This window comes from Azolla caroliniana, unplaced genomic scaffold (assembly GCF_043228905.1).
Source record: "Azolla caroliniana isolate FFs.n. ecotype wild unplaced genomic scaffold, voAzoCaro1.0.p SCAF_4, whole genome shotgun sequence".
NCBI classification, from domain to species: domain Eukaryota; kingdom Viridiplantae; phylum Streptophyta; class Polypodiopsida; order Salviniales; family Salviniaceae; genus Azolla; species Azolla caroliniana.
The window spans coordinates 10,959,577-10,980,511 of NW_028230439.1; the positions used below are offsets into that span (position 1 = coordinate 10,959,577).

Consider the following 20,935-nt stretch of genomic DNA (forward strand, 5'->3'; position numbering starts at 1 on the left):
GGGCCTATCTTCCTCCATGTACAACATCTTGTCGTCGGCGTGCGTACTCGTTGATGCACCCGTGTGATTTTCCTCCACGAGCAACATCGACTGAAGCTCGAAGAACCAAGGTATATTCTCCCTTGTCTAGACTGTCTTTCGGAATGCTCCGAACTTTGACGCTAACCCTCCAAGACAAACCTGCACCATTTCGTCTTCCTCGACATTCACGTTGACAGAGGCGAGAGAGCCACAGATCTCCTTGTTTGGGGTCGTGTAATCGGCCACAGACAGATCTTTCTGTTGGACATTGCTGAGCTCCTGCCTGAGTTGCAGCTTCCTGGCCATTGTGCTAGCGACGAAAATCCCCTTGAGATTCGCCCACGCGTCCTTTGGTGTCTTAGCATCCTGAATGTAGCTCAAGAGCTTGTCACTCACCCAGGACGCGAAGCAGTAAAGAGCTTTGCTTGCCGCTTGTTCCCAAGCAGAAAAATCTATGTGTGTCGATTCAGGTGTTGTATCATTAGCTCCTTCTACATAACTCCAGTAGCCATGACCAAGCAGGTACTGGTGCATCTTGTATGAACAAGATGCGTCGTTGCTCCTGTTGAGCTTCCCATTCCTTTGTCCATATTGCTGTCTTATCCTTTCGGAAAAACAATAACTTAACTTTGTCTTTATCGCAAGCTTTTCTATCGACTGCAGAGGAGTCTCAACCCTCGTGCTCTGATACCATGTAAAAGAATACGTGTGCGGAAGCGTATGCGAAAGACACAGAGTACACGGTTTGGAAACACAACAGTTCGGTAAAACACAGAAATCACAGAGAAAGAGAGGGAGACACAGAGAGAGCAGAAAACGAAACTATATTCAAAAATAATTCTCTGTATGTTCTCTGTACATACTTCGTGCTCAATGAGCACCTTTTATACAAGCCTTGACAATTGGGTTGACACATGTACTTATAGTACTTGACTACTCATGAATGAGCATCCTACATTTACTCCCAAAATTATCCTTACGAGGAATAACATTCCAACGGCCTCTCGGTTTACATACCGCTACGGCCATATTTTGCATACGGTTTTACACACCCAATCTACGCATTGGGTTACGCACCCAATGTTGAGCTTGTCTCTCAACATTCTCAATGACGAGCTCCCAGATATGGTGATACCTCACCTCTATATGTTTCTTCTTCGCATGATAGACAAGGTTTCGTATCAGGTGGATTGTGCTCTGTGAGTCGCAATATAGAGTCAGAGCAAGGTGATCGATTAGCCTCTTGTTGTTGCAGCCAAGCTCCTTTTGATGCTTCTGACGTGGCAATGTACTCAGCCTCTTGGAGCTTCAACCTCCATGAAATCACTTTGCCTCCATAGGTGAAGACATAACCTGAAGTCGACTTTTGATTGTCAAGGTTCCTGGCATACTTTGGTCGGATGATTTTTGGTTCCTCGAAGATAGCCAACTAATTGAGCTATAAAAGCTTGAGCCTATACCATGCTTTCATTGAGAGTCAAACTCAAGACCTCCGCTTACTAAAATGGTGCTCTAACCAATTGAGTTATGTAAACACAACATGTTATATATGTCATTACAAACCAAATTATGTAACTAACTAAGCTATGAAAGTACCAAGCTTTACCATGCTTTCATCGAGGTTCCACAAAAGTTTAATCAAACTCACATTTCTCTAACTTCAAACAAGTTGGACATGCTTACCATTTCTTCTTGAATATATGAGAAAATTAATATAGCGTCAAGATAAATCACAATAAATTCATTAATCCAAATACTCTCAAAAGATATCATTAATCATATATTGAAAGACAAGGGGAACATTTGTGAGTATGAAAGGCATGACAATGTACTCAAAATGTCCATATAGAGTACAAAAGGAAAATTTTCATCAATCCCCTAGTTTGATTCGGACCAAAGTATAAGCACCCCCGAATATCAAACTTAGAGAAGATTTTTCCGGATTTGAGGTGATACAAAAGTTCTAAGATCAATGGGTAATTGTTAGAGACATGAACTAATGTAAGCATTAGATAAGGATAGAATATAGATAGATAGATAGAAAGGAGAGAAAAAGAAGGGTGTCGATCCACCCGACCACCCCCGAGCGAAGGGATCGAGATGGACTCGACCCTCGATCGGCGTCCCATACCACCGTCGTGGCGTCGAGTCGTACCTGGGGCTGGCGCGCTCACTACAAGAGTTGACCCACCACAAGACAGAGTCCAGATGATCAAATGAGGGTAGCTAGGCCTCTTATTTATAGCGATACCCAAGGCCCCCAGGCAAGTTCACACTTGGCCTAATGGGTTGTCTCAATCCCGAGGATTAAAAGTAATCCTTCCCTTCTTTACACTCTCGTTTAACCCTCACACTTATCCACGTGTATGTATAGAATACTATGGTAAATTCTCACCACGGGATATTATATGGTCATGCCCGTAATAGTAATGGATAGTGATTCTTAATAGTCACGATTGAGACAACAATAATCCATACATATTGTAACAACCCATCTTTCTTCTTGAAAAATAAGATAGGAACTTTGTCACAAGATTTCAAATGTTGAATAAATCCTCTTCCTAGGTTCTCATCAATGTATATCCCAAGAGCTTCAAGTTCATGCTCAGAAAGTCAACAAATAGGCCCAAAATGAGGTGTTGAACCATCCTCTAAATCAATAGGGCAATCATATTGTCGATTAATTGTTAAGATAATTCTATTCTTCTCAGGCACATTAGAAAAAAAATTGTGCTTCATAGGTTATTCCATTGGGTGTTGGAGAAACATGAATAGTGTAAACTTGATTTTTCTTGGAAAATTTCAAAAAAAGGATGGCCACAATGAATGTCATTTTCAAGTGTGAAAATTTGATGAAACGTGACAATAAGAATGAGGTTTACATTGTTCAAGGTGAAAAGTAAGAGAATGAGCCCACCAATCTATAATTGGATTGTGAACTTCTAACCAAGATAATCCAAGAATGATAGGATGATGTGGAGATGAAATCTGATTAAAAGTAATGTCGTTCTTAGTGCTTATTAAGAGGTAAATCTAAAGAGATTATCTAATGTGTAATGACATTAGAGGAAACCAAACGTCCATATATAGGAAATTGTGTTATCATGAGCATACTTGATATCCATAAAGAATGATGTAGCACCAAATTCAAGAAGCACTAAACTCGTGAGGACTTGTCTATGCATTGATTCGGACAAGAACATTGGACCGATCGACAAATAGGAACCTTTGATATTGATGATTGCATATATAGTGTACAACTGCAAAGTTCCTACTGCAATTGAACATTGTCGTTATCCAAGATGGTCATAGTCTCCCCACATGGTTGTAAAGCACTAGACTCTACAATGGCAGAGTCTATGACGAGTTGTGCTTGTTTACCTTTGGTTGGGCAAGTTTGTGTTATGTGCCTAGGAGCCCCACAATATAAGCAAAGATTGTTAGTAAGAAGGTTTTACTTTTCTTCATTGGAATCCACCTCCATTGGGTTAGACCTTGATGGAAATGTTCAATGAGTGCTTGTTTTTCCCATTGAACATCACAAGGAAGTTAGCCTTTAAGCTTCATGTTTTCTTCTTATACATGTTGAAGAGCAACCATGATATGGTTGAGATTGGCTTCTAACATGATTGCAAAGGAAAAGGTAAGGAAGGGATGGATCAAATTATAACAAGCCAAGAGTAGTGGACAATGAAGTCAAAACTAGGTGTAACTTTCTAAAGAGTAATTAGAATACAATGAATAATGATTTGTTTCAAAATATCTATAGAAGAGCTTTCCAATAAGCTATAGAACTCAAGAAATGGTGGTCATGAGCTGAAACTGTGTGAATAACAAAAACTATGATAGACTAGTACAAGAATACCTTATTCAAAAACTATGATAGACTAGTACAAGAATACATACTAGATAGAATCAACTATATCTATTTGAAAAAAATCCAAATTCTATGAGGGAAACTTCTTGGAAAGGTCTTTAGAAAGACATGTCTTTCTAATGGGCTATAAAACTTTAGAAACAGAGAGCTCAAAGTAGAAAATCATGTAAGGAACAAGATCAAGATACAAGAGGGATAGAGGAGTTCTCCTTTTATATTAACATTAGGATTACATGTGCCTCTCACGTAAATCCCCTTACTATATTAGAGATTACATGTGTCGCTCCTACATGTAATATTTGCATGTGATCATATTATACAATCAACTTTGGTAAGAGTCACTTAATTAATCCTAACCTTTATAATAATTCCAAAACTTCACATTTATTCCATAAAATGAATAACGGTTGTAATTGTTCACGATGTTGGAATGTGTGACTAGTTCAAAACAACTTCTTGAAGTATACTAAGCAACAACATAAACCTTACCTTTACAACTTTCATTCATTAATATTTGAAGGGGGTACAAAGGTGATTGATGGTGCTATAGTGTTTTCAAAAGTCAACTAGTTCATAAGCTCTCTTACCATTTTTTCTAGTCCGTGCACTTACATGTAATTCCATTATACATCCAAATAGTTTTGCCATTAATGAGCCGACCAATATGGTTTGATAATTGATACATTATTTACATTTCCACCTTTGTGTAAAGGTTTAATCCAATTTATAGTCCACTCGTAGGGCATGCCATTTTGCAATGCATGGTTCAATATATCATGCATCCAATATCCAATATGAAAAAAAAAGACGTGAATTAGTCCCATTTTTAACTTTTAAATGCTTTTTGGTGGTGGAAGGCTAGAAGACAATTGCCATCATGGCCGTGGAGGAATTATAATAGAGTTGTAGACATCAACACGAGGGAGGTCTTGTAACAATGAAGTTTCTATAAAGCTTTGTATGATGTCACATCTCTGAAATACCACCATGCAACTCCTACAAACTACAACATGCCAAAGTTTGTCCTAGCTTCATGATTGACCTTTTAATACCTAAAACCATGGAAACTCATGTATGTACATATTTATAAATTTGACATCCAGAAATTTAAAGGATACTTCTACACATGGTAGTCATTAGCCTTGCATCTTAGATTCCAAACTCATTATCTCTAATAAACATGAGCAACATGATACAAAACGGATTAATGAACAAATGTATCCAGTAGCAAAAATCATTACTATCCAATAGCTAAAAAATCAATCTTTTCCAAAAATACATCTTGGCTCTACAATGGCATGTACATAGATATATGATCCACTAACAAAAACAAAGGACAAGAAGTTCAAAATTATTCTCAACGTTTCAATCTTTTGCTAAGGTTACAAAATTGACAATTTACAACTCTCATTATCATATATAGTGGCAACAAAAACAAGTGCTTTCCTCTAGGAGTTGAATGACATCCCATATGATTCCTTAAATTGTCCATCCTTAGCAGAACAGAACAATATATTGTTTTCGGAGCTCTTGCTTCATTAGTAATGCTCGTTGAATAGATGGTTCCTGCACATTGAGAGACACTCTTAAGGAACAGAAATTTACAATAGTGCAGATTACTAGTTTACAAGACAAGACCACTACCAAAAAAGTAACACAGCCCAGGAACCAAGTAGCTACCAGCAACAAAGAACTTGCTCTTCTTTTACGTATTTCATATTGGATCCATACCCTGGTGCGTTTAGAACTAACTTCTATAGCATGTTTCTCACTAACCCATGGATTTGGGTCTCAGTAATTGCCCACATGACATTGTGTAATGTAGGGTGTGAACATTTGACCTTTGGATGGATTTACTAACCCATGGATTAGAGTTCCATTAATCACCCAATTGAACATTTGACCTTCGGATCTCCATCCAACCAACTTACCTGAGCTACATCAAGAGATGGTATATTAATGTCCATGGTACTGATAATCATACCAAAGCACTCTCCCTGGGCCTGTAGGTAGGGCACTTTAAAATGATACAACAAATCACCCACCTCTCAGCTCTCAAACTAAAAATAAAAGTTGAGTTGAAATCTAAGCGTCATTCCTAATCATGATTAGAAATATTTAAGCCATGAATACCCTGAATAGGATGAAGAAAGAACAGGTACTGATGTTTTAGTGCAAATCATTCTACAGATGATGGGTACAAGAGGTGTCTCCAATGATCTCCAAGGTGTTAGAGGTCATCAGTCCAAGATCATTCATTAAGGTAGTATCCTGATAGAGGAAATCGGGAAGACTGACAGAAGTTAAAGTGATCTTAGAATCTCAAGACAATGACATGGATATGTTCATGGAACCTCAAGAGGATATGAGGATCATTCCATGGAGAAGTCAAGCATGAAATAGATCAAATGTAAAAGCAGTCTTATGAATACTATAATAAGGATCAGAGGCTGGTTATATTACTGAACATACTGAAAGACGAAATGTCTAGTAATATATTGTCAATGGCAAAGTTGGTTATGAAGATGGAATATGTTGGAAATTAAGTGTCTCTTCAATTATATCCAACTATTTCTGGAAAAGTTTGGATGTCATGGTGTCACATGTAATTAAAGCACAAACTGGGATGTCAAAGTCACTAACATAGATGGAATATGTTGGAACTTGGGTGTGCACCTCTTAAAGATTTTTCTTTAGTCATATACTAGTGTATCTGGAGAAGTTTAGATGTCATGGTATCACATGTCAGTAAAACGTGAACCGGAATTAGGTGATGCATCCAAAGATGGAGCATTTTTAATGTGGAAAATCTCTCAATCAAGATCTACAAACATGATTCCGAATATCATGAGGAATATAAGATTCAAACTTGGTGGCTCCATTCATCTTTCACTAAACACAAGCGTACCAAAGAGAAACACTTCAAACAATATATTGTACATAATCATACATCAAGACATTTCTGGTATATAGTACGAAGTGATTTTACCTCATTTGGTAACAAATACTAATTTTATTTGTTTCAGAAAATTTTTAGAATCTACGTGGATAGTTTTTAAAATTATGTTCAGCAACACTGTATTGAAGTTAACGGTTCGATGCCAAGCAAAATGACACAGCATACACTACCTGGAAAAATCTAGACTTTGTACAATAATCCCATGAAGAATAAATTCTGTAGAATACACTCTAATACCTGAAACATACACCCCATATCAGTCAAATGTTATGCTAGCAAGAAAAATGGAGAACCTATAGACTTTGATATTACCTCTCCTTAGAAAACTAGCACAGAATTCAAAATCCTCCTTGCTAGCTATAACAATTGGAGTAGATTTACACTCTTTTGTACCAGTTCTTACATTCTTCATGATCTGCAACCCAATGGACATGCTTTAAGAAGATAAGTATCAACATAATGCCTAGCCATATCGGCAAAAAGAAATTGCAAGTAAATTATCAGTTCCAAGTATTCACAAATAGCTGATTATATGACAACAAGGGTTTGCAAAGAACCTATAAAGTCTAAATCCCTGTCACTCCTATTTGTGTTTTGGGGTTTTTACTGCAGACACCCAGCAACTTTTAATGTTTTAGAGATTTGGATGCAAAAACTATAATGTCTCAGTTTCTCACATTTATGGCAGGCATTGAGGAAAGAAAGAAAGATATATTATCATCTGAATCTCTACAACATGGAAAGCTGTTGAGTATCTGTAACTTTATTTTCTCCATCTCTATCTCCCGTTGTGTTTCCTCTTTCAAGGCTCTTTCTATATTATCTCTGATATGATTGACCACTTGGGTGATCAAATGGTTGTTAGAATTTCCTTTCCCCTGTTTGACATCGAACAAAACGTGAATTTCAGGTTCCTTGTTAGCCCTTTAGAAACTACCTAGCGTGCCCCCATCCCGTCCTTTTCTTATATGGTATCTTCTTGGGGTTCTCCATTGATCTTGCTCATGTTCATGATTAGGTCAGAAATTATGAAGAGATTAGGTTAAGCAAACAATGCAGAAAAATGCAGAGGGCAAAGACTGAAGGACAAGAACACAGAGATTAAGCAAACATATAGAAAATGTAGAGGGCCAGGATAGAAAAATGTAGAGGGAAAGATATAAATTGTTGATGAATAAAAATGAGGACAAATTAAGATTAACATCTTAGCAAGCAAAAGTAGATTGTGACTTTGTGTACTTGGGAGTCACTTCCATGGTACCACAGTTGAAGATGAGGAGGTATATGCTGAGAATAGACTGAGGAAGGGATATGTTGCTAATGGAGCACGAAGAGCACAGACACTGACATTTGGTTTTCAAAACCAAGACGAAGCTTTAGGCATTAATCAACATATTGTAGTCACAACCACATGTATGTTAAACAAATATAGGAACCAAACTTGATACACAGATGGCAGGCAGGTATAGTCTATAGGGATGATAAGCAGGAGATAGTTGCTTCATGCATGGGGAATTAGGTAGGGCTTTTCTAGCCATTTCCTCAATATCTGCACAATGGTCCGAGTTTTATCATGAAATTGTGAGAGAACTGTTATGAACTGTTGTAAGGTACCAAAGAGGCTAGCATCAGCTTAAAGATAACATAAAACAAGAACTATATTTCATCATGAGGTTCAAACCTTTTAAATACAAAAATGAGAGTGGGTTTTGTAACCATGCATTTATGAAAGAGGAAAAAAATATTCCTAGGTACATAAAGAGTTGAAGTAGTGGAGTAAAATTGCCTATAAAACCAAACAAGAGATTACATCTTAAAAAGAAGGATGTGGTAAATGTTCTAATGAAGTTGAGGTAAGTCTAGAGAGAGAAAATGTGTAGAGCGAGAGTGTAGAAGGGAGAGATTAGTTCTAGGGCTATTAGCCTCCAACAGATACAGCACAGTTTGGTACATGGGATTCAATCACTATCCATCTCACTTCTTTTAATCCACATGGATAATGTAGATGAACTTTGAAAACATCAAAGCCTTCATGATTATGTGAAACGGATTCAAATATCTTGCATCATACATAGGCAACGGTTGCAAGATTTAAAACTACTTGAAACATTCAATCCTATACCCTGCCTATTCTATAATCCTTTAGAATCTGTAATACTCCAACTCACATATATCTACCTAAGGAAAATGAAGTTAAGGTAGATTATCAGGTCACAGCAAACAATACTTCCTAATGTTTTCAATTTGGCTGAAGGTATTACTTTTGATCAGAAAAACTTTTGGGTTATCTAGAAGTGATTACAAAAACTATTCTCTAGTACCAAGAAAGGCAAAAAGATCTAGATCACCCTAAACTCAGCCTCCATGCAAAGAAACTAGTATTTCATTTCATGTCGGGGGTAAATTATAAGGTAATGTATAAATTCCACACCATATGATTCTCAGAAGCAAGCGGAAAAGCGCAGATCTCCATCTTTACATAGTCACGAAGTATTTTTTAGTTTGATATTTGTTACCTTACCACCGGCACTTTTTATGATTGCACTCATTCCTTCAAAGTCCGGAACTGTGTTAGGACTGACAATGAATGACATACCCTGAAATGAAATGAAAATAAACATGTCACAACACGGAAAAATCTAGATTCCCCCACATGAAAGGATTCAGAATTTGGCTGCATTTGACCTCCAACAAGGGTTTTTGTCTCGAAGCAGCCAGTGAAGAATGCATACAAAATCCCAGTTCCTTCTCTTTCTTAAGATCTCGCAGAATGTAATTTTTTTCATCCACAAAATAGTGAGCTAGATTACATCCTTCCAACCAGAGAGTTGTGACAATATTCTTTCCAGATGCTATGCTTTCTAGCATGTTCTTCGTTCTAACAAAGGCATCAGAAATAAAGTGAGTAGAATCAGCAGCTTCATTTGCAGTTTGACCGCCAAGTCTTGTTAAAATCTGTATGGATGTTCCAATTATAAATAGAAATCGTAGGCATAAACCTTAGCTATAAACTATTATCTGTCTAAGAATCGACCTAAGTTACGTTTTAACAACTGGTTAGAATATTGTTACCTTTTTTTGGTGCCTCACAATGTCATTCGCTAAACTATGACTAAAGAGGACTCGGATGCAACTTGGTTCTCGTTTTCTTGTCTTTCTCCTTGCATTATTGGTGATAGGTTCTAAAGTATTTACTTCTTTTGTTTTTTCTGACAGAACACCTTCATTCGGTCCAGCAAGAATGGAAAGCTTTTGCTTTTTATCATTATGCTTTTGAGGATGGATCCGCTTTCCAAAACCAGGTTTACAAATTTTGTTTTCTCCATCCTGCTGAATCACCAAAGTATTTCTACTGGATGAAATTACTAAACTCCTTCGTTGGCTTCTTTTTCTTCTTGGAATTGCTAACGTCAAGAAACGGAATGGTGAATCTTTTCTACAACTAAAATCCTCCCTTGTCTTAGGCAAAACTGCCTTAAGTGTCTTTCCTTTATCAGCTGAAACAAACGTAGAGCTTTTCAATGCACATGATTCCTCAACCGTATTGAGGTCAGAAGACATCTTTGAATTGATTGCCATATATTGGCCTAATGCATTTCTTTCACCCTTACTTACAGGTGGTTTTTTCTCTTTAGAAATCTCATCTCTGAGATTTTTCATATCTTTATTTGAAGATTGCTGTTTCACTTTTCTAGGACCCACTGATATGCTTTTCTGTTTTCTTTTTTCAGTTTCCATATAATTTGGATTTTTCCTATTCCCATCTCCCATGGTGTTTATTGCCTCAAAAGCACTTTGAATACTAGTGGCAACATCAGAAGGTAGGACCTCAACCATGCCTAGATTATGATTACTGTCATTATTCATCAAGGTATTACCTACCATCGGATCAATCCCCTCTAATGCATATTGTGAATCTGCACCAATGTCCACGGCCTCGCAATGTGTATTTGCAGCATTTGAATTTCTTGTCATGCTAGGAGTTTCATTCAACATAGTATGACTTATCATTAGATCCATTGCCTCTAAAGCTATTTGTGTATCTGCACCAATATCCACATCCTCTCCAAATAAATTTTCTGCATTTGAGTTTCCTGTCACACTAGCTGCCTCATTCTTTGTAGTATTACCTATCATTACACCCATCGCCTCTAAAGCTATTTGTGTATCTGCACCAATATCCACATCCTCTCCAAATAAATTTTCTGCATTTGAGTTTCCTGTCACATTAGCTGCCTCATTCTTTGCAGTATGACCCATCATTAGACCCATCACCTCTAAAGCTACTTGTGTATTTGCACCACTGTCCATATCCTCTCCATATGCATTTGCAGTAGGTGAACTACCTTTCAGACTAGCTATTTCACTCGTAACATGGCCTATCATTGGATCCATTGCCTCTAGGTCCATTTGTGTAACTGCACCAGTACCCACAACCTCCCCATATGTATTTGCAGCATGTGACTTTCCTTTCACGCTAACTGTTCCACTCGTTGTTGTTTGGCATATCATTAGATCCATTGCCTCTAAAGCTATTTGTGTATTTGCACTGATGTCTAGATCCTCCCCATGAAAATTTTCAGCTTGTGAGTATCCTGCCACACTAGTTGTTTCTGGCATTGTATTATGTCTTATCATTAGATCCATTGCCTCTAAAGCTATTTGTGTATTTACGCCGTTTTCCATATCAACCTCATGTCCATTTGCAGCATGTGAGTTACATGTTACATTAGTTGTTTCATTCATTGTAGTATTGCTCATCATTAGGTCCATTGCCTCTAAAGCTATTTGTGTATTTGCACCAATGTCCATATCCTCCCCACATGAATTTGTTGTATCTTGCTGCACACGATGTTCACAACTGATATCAGCACGCCTGATTGTGTTCATTGCATTTAAAGTGGTTTGAGTGTTAGCTTCTACTGACATATGCTCATCCAGCTTCGTATTACTGCCATGCCTCATTAAGGTTTTCCCCTCAACAGTCATTTGATTGCTAAAACTAAAGTCCTCTTTTTCCTCTACATGAATCTTCCTTGTTCGTACACCAGTATCATCCATCATTAACTCTATTGCCTCTAATGCAATCTGTGTATTAGGACCAACGTCCTCTTCCTCAACCAAATGGGTATTATTTGCTTTCATTTCAGTGCTATGCATCATCATCTCTATTGCCTCTAGGGCTATTTGTGAACACAAACCAGTATCGCCTTTCTCAGCTACAGTTTTATTGCATTGCTTTAGTTCACTATTATACTTTGCATCCTTTATAGGGACCCTTGAATGGCAACTATATCCCTTCGTCTTGGCATAACTATGAGTTGAATCTTGTCGCTGAATACATTTGCCAGACTCCTCATGCGGTTTGGTTTGCCCTGGGTTTTTGTAAACAGAGTCATCCTTACAAGAAGTTCTTTTCCCAAGGACAGTAGAAGATTTTCTATCATTCACATCTGATGAGGCAGGGATTATCGAATGGACACTATTTTCCTTCACCTTGGTATGAATATAGGTTGAAACTTGTTGCCGAATACTTTGTTTCTCAGATTGCATGGTTTTCTGTGGAATTCGGTAATCCTTACATAAAACTCTTTTTCCGTGTACTAAAGAAGATCGTCCATGATTCACATCTAATGAAGAAGGGCATAATGACTGGACATTATTTTCCTTCAGATTCACATAATTATGGGTTGAAATTTGTTGGTGATTACATTTCCCAAGCGCATCAGGCAGCTTGGTTTGCTCTGGTGCTTCGTAAACACTATCATCTTTATGAAAATTCTTTTTACTGAGGATTGAAGAAGACCTTCTATCATTCACACCCAATGAGGACACGACTCTTATATTGTCCTCTTGTGGCTTAGTCTTCTCTGGGATTTTGTAAACACGATTATACTTGCAAACAGCCTTTTCTCCGAGGGTTAATGAAGATCTTCTATCATTCACAACCAAAGAGAAAGGGAACCTGGTATGGACCCTTTCATCATCGGCATTGGAATAGCTAAATGTTGAACCTTCTTGTTCAATACATTTGCCAAACTCCTCAGGAAGGTTGGCTTGCCCTGTGGCTTGATAGATACAGTTATCTTTACATAAAGCTTTCTTTCCGAAGACTAAAGAAAGCCTTCTATCATTCACATCCAATGAGTGCTTCATTCCTTTTGTAAGTTGAGTTTCTTGTCCAGATACCTGGTTAAGAACTCGAGCGTCAGAAATAGCATCTGCAAACATAACCAAACAAGTGTGTCAACTATATGGGAAATATAACTATTTCAAATATTAAAGAAGTTCCCTACTATGTGACATGGATATGTAAACACGATATGCATATCAATGCATATGCTTATGACCAACAAAATAATTCATCAAGTTTGTCTACTGTTTGTATTTTCTTTCAGTTTCAAATATTCTCCAACTTCCCTACTATATAAGATCGATATACAGATAGAGCATGCACATTCATCTGCAATTACATACCTGAATGGATCATCTTCATCGATGAGGACAGTAAAGAACCGTGATTTGCATCGGTTGATGTTTCATCAAAAGCTTTTCTTGAATTGCATGCCTCATGTATATGCTTTTCCATCACATTTTCACCAGGCTTCCGCCTTTTATATACTCTCCCATCACAGGAGGAGAGGCCATCATGCATACTACAAGGACTCTTCATACTGTAATGAGGATCAGAGTGGGCTACAAAGCATTTCTCCAGGGACGGATGAAATGAAGCCTGAAGTGATGGTGATGGTGATGGTATCGATGAAGGTAAGAATGATGATGATGCATCGGAAGAATATGAAATGCCAGTACCTTGTAAACATTCAGAATGTTTCTTACGCACAACATCTGAAATGTGGTCTCCTTCATATAAAGAAGAAATCCTCTGAGCCGCAGCTGCACGAAGACCTGATGCACGAAGAGCTTCGACACGAACAGAGGCAATACACGTGGGTTTTTTTGATGCGGAGTAACAATCTCTGATCATGGTGATGGCTACATAAATATTGTACACACACGCTCACATTGTGATAATGGTTTGACAATGTCTGGAAGAGGTGGAGAAGAGCTTCTCGGGCATAGCAGCCATGAACAGCAGCATTCCGGTCGTCATCACCATCACCATCACCTTTGCTCTGCAAAAATGTATGTTACAACGTACTGGTGGTACCAAAGAAACAGAGTGAGTCTCCATGAGAATATGTACATACATACATACATACTTATATAACTTACAACTTACATATATATATGTATGTATGTATGTATGTATGTATGTACTATGTATATATATATCAATATGTACATATATATAAATAATGTGTCTGCGTGTGGGATCCACGCAAAGACTCCTTAACACTCTGTTAACTCCTTTGGTTTTAAGATTTAAGAAGCTTCAAGGAGAAGAGAAGCCATGTGTGTCTCTGGAGTTGGGAATGAAGCCTTCCTTGCCTCCATGCTCGTGCCCCCCCACCCCCCCCCCCCTTCACACTGGCCCCACCAAACACCACAATACACGAACATGTTGAGTTAGTTGCCTACCGAGACTCTCGCATAAATCTTTTTCATCATCTGGATCAACCATTTGATTTGCCTTTGAGACTTCTTTGAGAGGTTTGCTCAACTGTTCGCTTCTCCTTTTTTGTTGGTTGATCGACGATCCATTTGCATGTCTCAAATTCAAAAGTTGTCCAATCATACGGGACGTGGGGATGGGCAACATAATCAACTATTAATGTGAGCGTTGATTCGTTGAACTCCTTGCAAATGGAAAAGGAGATGTAGATGCCTTTATTCTTGGTAGAGAAGCAACATCAACCGTCGTGAAGGCTTAATGGTTGATTGACGTTGTGTAGCAGCTGGATAGATAAATAAACATGTGATTCCATTATTTGACTTTCATATGGCTCTTGAAAAACCTTTCAAATAGAAGAGGTGCCACTTTTGTAATAGACCTTTTCATTTAGAGGGAGGAGGCAAAAACATGACTTACAAGATAGAAAACGAGTTGTATAAGGGAGTTTCCATCGTCATAAATATAGGGGATGAGACTTTTTTAGTAATGGGAAACCTTGATTTGAGGTGAAACCGACAAAGCGAAGTACATAACATGTCGAGTAAAGAGCTTCGAATCACTTAATTTAAAGAATGCAACTTTGAAGTTGGATATCCTTAGGTTGTAGAAAATTGAATGAAGATTGATTGAGGTGTTGCTTGAAGAATCTTAGCTTCCTACGCTTGGTTTTGGCATGCACCTTGCTTTTTCACCTTTGCATGCAATCCTTTTCCTTGAGCACCTAGAGTGAGCAAAACATCGATATCTATGTCCATCCTTTGCATTTCTCTTCATCCATCCCATTGACATGCACTTGATCTTTTGTAGTCCAAACAAGACTCGGACATCCTTCTTGTTCTACTAACATTGTTGAGCGGCAAGCTCAATTGGAGCCGGATCGGCTGGATAAGCCTGAGCTGGTGAGCGAGACGGATCGGTGAGCCGGTGAGCACCCGGTGAGCAAAAGAGCTGGTGAGCTGGGGAGCCGGTTAGCCGGATCCATCAGTAACCGGAAGCCTAGTAGCAGCTAGACTACTAGGGAGTTAATACTCTCGTAGTTAGTGTTAGACGCTTGAGTGAGCATTGAAGTATACCGTACTTCTGTTAGTCCGTATGGACTTGTATAAAAGTGTTCGCTGAACACATACTATGTACAAAGCGTTGATATAATTTTTGAATAGAGATTCTTGTTCTCTCTCTGTCTGTCTCTCCCGTGTACTGTTAAGCTTTCCATTAAACCTGTTCTCTATTTTCTGTTTTTTATTGCTTCCGCACGCTATTTGTTTTTACATGGTATCAGAGCGCGAGGGTTGAGAACCTCTGCAGTCGACATTCGCTTTCGCAAGAAGAAAACCTAACCTTTGTAAAGAACAGAAGGAAAAAAAAAACAATGGATAGAGGAATGGCTAGCTCGCTTCCAGTGGAGAAGCTCGACAGATCCAACTATGCATCTTGGTCATACAAGATGCATTAGTACTTGCTTGGGCATGGTTACTAGAGCTATGTTGACGGAGATAACGACACAGCACTTGATGCGGCACACAAGGACTTCCCGGTGTGGGAACAATCGGCAAGCAGAGTGATGTATTGCTTTGCGTCCGGTGTTAGAGACCAGTTGTTGAGCCACGTCCGAGATGTTGGGACGCCAAAAGAGGCTTGGGGAAACTTGAAGAAGGTGTTCACCGCAAGCACCACAGCTCGGAAGCTGCAACTCCGATAGGAGTTGAGCAATGTCCGACAGAAGGACATGTTAGTGGCTGATTACACGACCTAAATCAAAGAGATCTGTGACTCGCTTGCCTCTATAAACGTCAATGTAGAGGAAGACGAGATGGTACAGGTCTGTCTCGGGGGCTTGGTGTCTAAGTTCCGAGCTTTCCAGACAGCAGTATGTATGAGGGAGAATATGCCGTCAATTTCGACTTACAATCGATGCTCCTTGTAGAGGAGAACCACGCCGGTGCGTCAACAAGTGCACCCACCGACAGCCGGATGTTGTACATGGAGGCGGATCAGCCCCGTGGGCGTGGTGGACGAGGCGGGTCGGCACGCAATGGAGGCGGCCGACAAGGGCAAGACTGACGACACAGAGATCGTGCCGACAACAGTTCTGGGACTTCCACAAACAGGGGGAGTCAGGGTGGCGCCGGAGGCCGGCAAGACAAATCCGCCATGGAATGCTGGTATTGTGGCAAAAAGGGCCACAGAGAAAGCGAGTGCTGGAAGAAGCACGCCGATTTGGACAAATCTGGATCCGGCAAAACTGGTCGGGAGAACCGACAAAGCTCGCACTATGCACAAGGATCGAGAGGATCCAGAACCGGGAAGACCAGTAAGGGGCCAACCTTGGTGATGAAGCACGAGGAAAACTCGATGAAGAAGACCACTTCCAAGTCGAAGGAAGTGTGGTACATTGATTCTGGTGCATCAAATCACATGACAAGACACAAAGAGTGGTTCTCCTTCTTGGAGAAACCGGAACAACCGGGAGTTGTCGAAATAGGAGACGACACTCCTCACCCAATCGTGCATGTCGGAGAAGTTCCCCTGAGCCATGTCGGACGGGGGGGGGGAAGTTGATGAACGTATTACACGTTCCGACTATCACGAAGAACCTGGTGTCGGTCGGACAGATTGTCGACCAGGGAATGCGGGTGCGGTTTACGCACCTCGGGTGCTTCATCGAGGAGGAGGGCCAGATTATCGTGCAAGGGTGTAGAGATGGGAGGATGTTCATCCTCGACACCAATGACGTCGGCACCGCCTTGTTTGCCAAAGGAGAGAAGGTCGAATCGGATATCGACCTGTGGCACAAGAGGATCGGTCACGTCAATTACCGGTGGCTTCAAGACTTGCAAACAAAACAAGTTGTTTTCGGTTTGCCGAAGTTTAGTGGCCGGAAGGCCCAAGTATGTGAAGCCTACCAACTCGAGAAGCAACACCGGCTTCCATTCCCTACCGAACAAAACCGTAGCCGTAAAAAGCTCGACCTTATTTATTTGGATGTATGGGGACCGGCACAGAATGTGAGTCTTGGCGGGAGTCGATACTTCGTTTCCTTCATCGACGACTATAGTCGGCACACATGGATCTACCTCATTGAGTGGAAGAGCGAAGTCTTCAATTGTTTCCGAAACCTCCAGAGCATGGTGGAACGGGAATCAGAGAGGAAGATCAAGTGCCTGCGGTCAGATGGCGGAAAAGAATACTTTTCCGGCCAATTCAACAGTTATCTGCAACAAACAGGAATTTGGAGAGAGTTCAGCTGCAGATACACACCGGAGCAAAACGGTGTGGCCGAAAGGAAGAACCGGTCTCTTGTCGACGCGGCAAGGGCAATGCTGGAAGAGAAGAGCATGCCCCATTTCTACTAGGCAGAGGCGGTCCAGATGGCCGTCTACATCCAAAACCGGATCGGTGACAAGGTGTCCATGCATGAGCTGTATTTCGGGCGCAAGCCGAATTTGAGACACCTTCGGATTTTCGGTAGCATAGCATATGTGCATCTGCCGGATGAGAAACGGAGGAAGCTGGATGCAAAATTGGAGAAGTGCATCCTCATCGGCTACTCACATGAGCAAAAGGGGTATAAGTGTTATAACCCCCGGATGAAGCAGGTCCGAGTTAGCCGCGATGTTCAGTTTGATGAGACGACATCATGGTATGCCTTACTAGCTCCGACTTCTGACTCTGACCCGATACCGGAGGATGAGGCTAGTGAGCTTGAACTGGTCCAGTTAGAAGATGATGAATCCGGGACTCAAGAAGAGAGTCTGGAATCATTTCGGTTGAGTGGGCCGAACGAGAGACTGGGTCAATCCAACCAGTCAAAAGAAGAACCGGCAAGTAGTGAAGACTCTGACGTGCTCTCCTTGCGCAAGGAACTGAGGGGACGGTTCACGCGCAAAGAGAAGGGGAAGAAGAAGATGTCGGATTATGGAACTGGTATTTATGAGTCGGATCAAAGCGGATCCGACTCCGGAAAGGGAAATGACGGTTCTTCGACACCGAAGACCGAACCGGCCAAGAAGGGCCTCAAACCGGGTAACGGTGGGTTACGCCGGTCAACCCACCAGAAGGAACCTGTTAAGCGGTACGGGCACAATGAGTACATGGCGCATCACTATGTGTACATGAACAAGGTGGCGGAAGTGTGTGAGCCGGAGAGCTACGCAGAAGCGGCAAAGGACGCACATTGGCGTGCCGCTATGGAAGAAGATATGCGGGCACTTGATGCCAACGATACATGGGACCTAGTTGACCCTCCCCATCACAGTAAACCGATCGGATGTAAGTGGGTGTACAAGGTAAAGTACAACGCCGACGGTTCAGTTAATCGGTACAAGGCTCGGTTAGTGGCGAAGGGATACGCACAGACCCACAGAATCAACTACGATTAGACCTTCACTCCGGTAGCGAAGATGACGACGGTTCGTGTGGTGCTGGCGGTTGCAGCGATAAGGGGGTGGCATCTTCACCAGATGGATGTGAAGAATGCATTTCTTCAAGGAGATCTTGAAGAAGAGGTCTTTATGATACAACCCCCAGGTTTCCAGACGGAGATGAACAAGTCAGCGGTATGCCGGCTGAAGAAGTCACTTTATGGCCTGAAGCAAGCCCCCCGAGCTTGGAATGCGAAGATCACGCACCGGTTGCATAAGATGGGGTTTGCGGCCTCCAAGTCCGACTCTTCATTGTTCATCCGGCAAGGTCCGGACGGTCCAGTTTGCATCTTGTTGTACGTTGATGATCTGGTCATCACCAGACCTGGACTCGATGAAATCAGCCGAGTCAAGTCCCAGTTGTCGGATACGTTTGAGATGAAGGATCTAGGGGACCTTCATTACTTTCTTGGGATCGAGGTGATCCGCACCCCCGACGACATATTGCTCTCACAAAGGCACTATGTGTTGAATATGCAGTACAAGTTCAGCATGACGGAATGCCGACCTATCTCTACTCCCCTAGACCGGAACCAGAAGCTTCGTCCCGACTCCGGACTGGCCTGCGATGAGAAACGGTTCTGACAAATTGTCGGAAGCCTTATATATTTGACCATCACATGACTCGACATTAGCTATCGGGTCGGTGTGATTAGCCAATTCATGCAGAAGCCGACCGTAGAGCATCTTCAGTGCGCGCACCGAATACTGCGGTATGTGAGCGGAACGAAGGACCGGGGACTGTTATACCGGCGAGGTATAACCGAAGAGCTGGTTGGTTACATAGATGCCGACTAGGATGACGATGCATCAGATCATCGATCAACCTCCGGCTACATGTTTTCCCTAGGTAGCGCGACTGTTGCATGGAGCAGCAAAAAGCAGCCAACGGTTGCTCTGTCGAGCACTAAGGTTAAGTATCAGGGCGCTACCATTGCCACCTGTGAAGCCATTTGGCTTCGGCGACTGCTGCAAGACCTACGGATAGAGGTACCGACCCCAATTCTGATCTACTGCGACAACATAAGCAGCATGCAGCTCGCCAAGACCCCCGTATTGTTGGGAGACAGGTCCCTCCGGATGGGAAGGGAGAAGAACAATGTTGATGAACATACTCGGCCGAGGCCGAAACCGTATGAGGAGTACCCCACTACGGAGAGCCGGATGGTGCAGACCCGGTGAAGACCGGATGAGGAGTACCCGGCTACGGAGACCCGGATGGTGCAGACCCGGTGAGAAGTGCTCACCGGATGAAGAGACATATTCGTAAATATGTTTCTGAGAGCCCATCATGGCTATATTTGTAAATAGCCGAAAAGTCATATTAGTATAAATATGACTTAGGGCAAACTTTTAGGTTACTGTTGTTGTCATTCTTGTTGGTGCAAGAAAAGAGTGAGCGCGTAACTATGTACAAAGAGAGAGAGAGAGAGAGAGGTTGTTGCCTCTGTTGTAACCGCCGCCTGTGGCGAGGATCGTGAGCACGAGGTCGTTGCCTCTGTGAACTCACTGTTGTACATTCTAGCATAGTGATAGTTTGCAGCCTGTGGGCTGCCGTGGTTTTTCCCTTGGTTTGGGTTTTCCACGTAAACATCCTGTGTACCCTCCTCTTCTCTGTGTCGTGTTTTATTTCCCGTTTTCTGTGTATGACTCTAAGCTCGGTTGTGGCTGAGCGTTGCGCATAAGGAGCGTTTCAGTTCCCGTCACGTATTCCATGCTCGCACAAAGCACATAGAAGTGCACTATCACTTCGTGCGTGAGTGTGTCCTGAGCGGTGAGGTCGAACTTCGGTATGTTCACACGGATCGGCAAGTTGCCGACATCTTCACCAAACCACTCGAATCGGACAAGTTGCAACACTTCACCGAAATGCTTGGTGTTCAGCATCTTGACGTGCCACACTTGAGTGGGAGAACAGGCAAAGACACCGGAACGGGCAAAGACAAAGAGACTGCCGATTGCGCCGGTGAGGGAAGAACCAACGAAGGGAGAGACAAGAAGAAGAAAGGAGCCGAGTCGACAAAGGAAGTCGACACATCCGAACAAGTCGGAACAAGCGACAGCGGCGATAGAGTCAAGAA

At 41.4% G+C, this 20,935-nt stretch overlaps 1 protein-coding gene across 2 annotated transcripts; it reads right to left on the reverse strand.

Annotated features, from left to right (window-relative positions):
• Window positions 1-5,146: 5,146 nt before the first annotated feature.
• LOC147865074 (uncharacterized) lies at window positions 5,147-13,997 on the reverse strand. Of its 2 annotated transcripts, XM_087317818.1 has the most exons (7): window positions 13,335-13,997; window positions 9,930-13,078; window positions 9,543-9,812; window positions 9,374-9,454; window positions 7,170-7,272; window positions 7,028-7,094; window positions 5,147-5,464 (listed from the first exon to the last, which is right to left on the reverse strand). In XM_087317818.1, exons 1-7 carry the CDS (start codon window positions 13,843-13,845, stop codon window positions 5,437-5,439), a joined length of 4,209 nt encoding a protein of 1,402 aa, XP_087173944.1. In that variant the 5' UTR covers window positions 13,846-13,997; the 3' UTR covers window positions 5,147-5,436. The 2 variants fall into 2 exon arrangements, 1 of the variants encoding a protein (XP_087173944.1); XR_015529609.1 differs by lacking the exons at window positions 5,147-5,464; window positions 7,028-7,094; window positions 7,170-7,272 and having other exon boundaries at window positions 9,543-9,735.
• Window positions 13,998-20,935: the final 6,938 nt, after the last annotated feature.

Excerpts from the sequence above, each read along its gene's own strand:
- LOC147865074 (XM_087317818.1), bottom strand. The coding sequence starts at position 13,845 with ATGATCAGAGATTGTTACTCCGCATCAAAAAAACCCACGTGTATTGCC. Across the intron at positions 9,813-9,929 it reads TTGTGAGGCACCAAAAAAAG|ATTTTAACAAGACTTGGCGG; the intron begins GTAACAATATTC and ends ACATCCATACAG. Across the intron at positions 7,273-9,373 it reads TAAAAAGTGCCGGTGGTAAG|ATCATGAAGAATGTAAGAAC; the intron begins GTAACAAATATC and ends ATTGGGTTGCAG.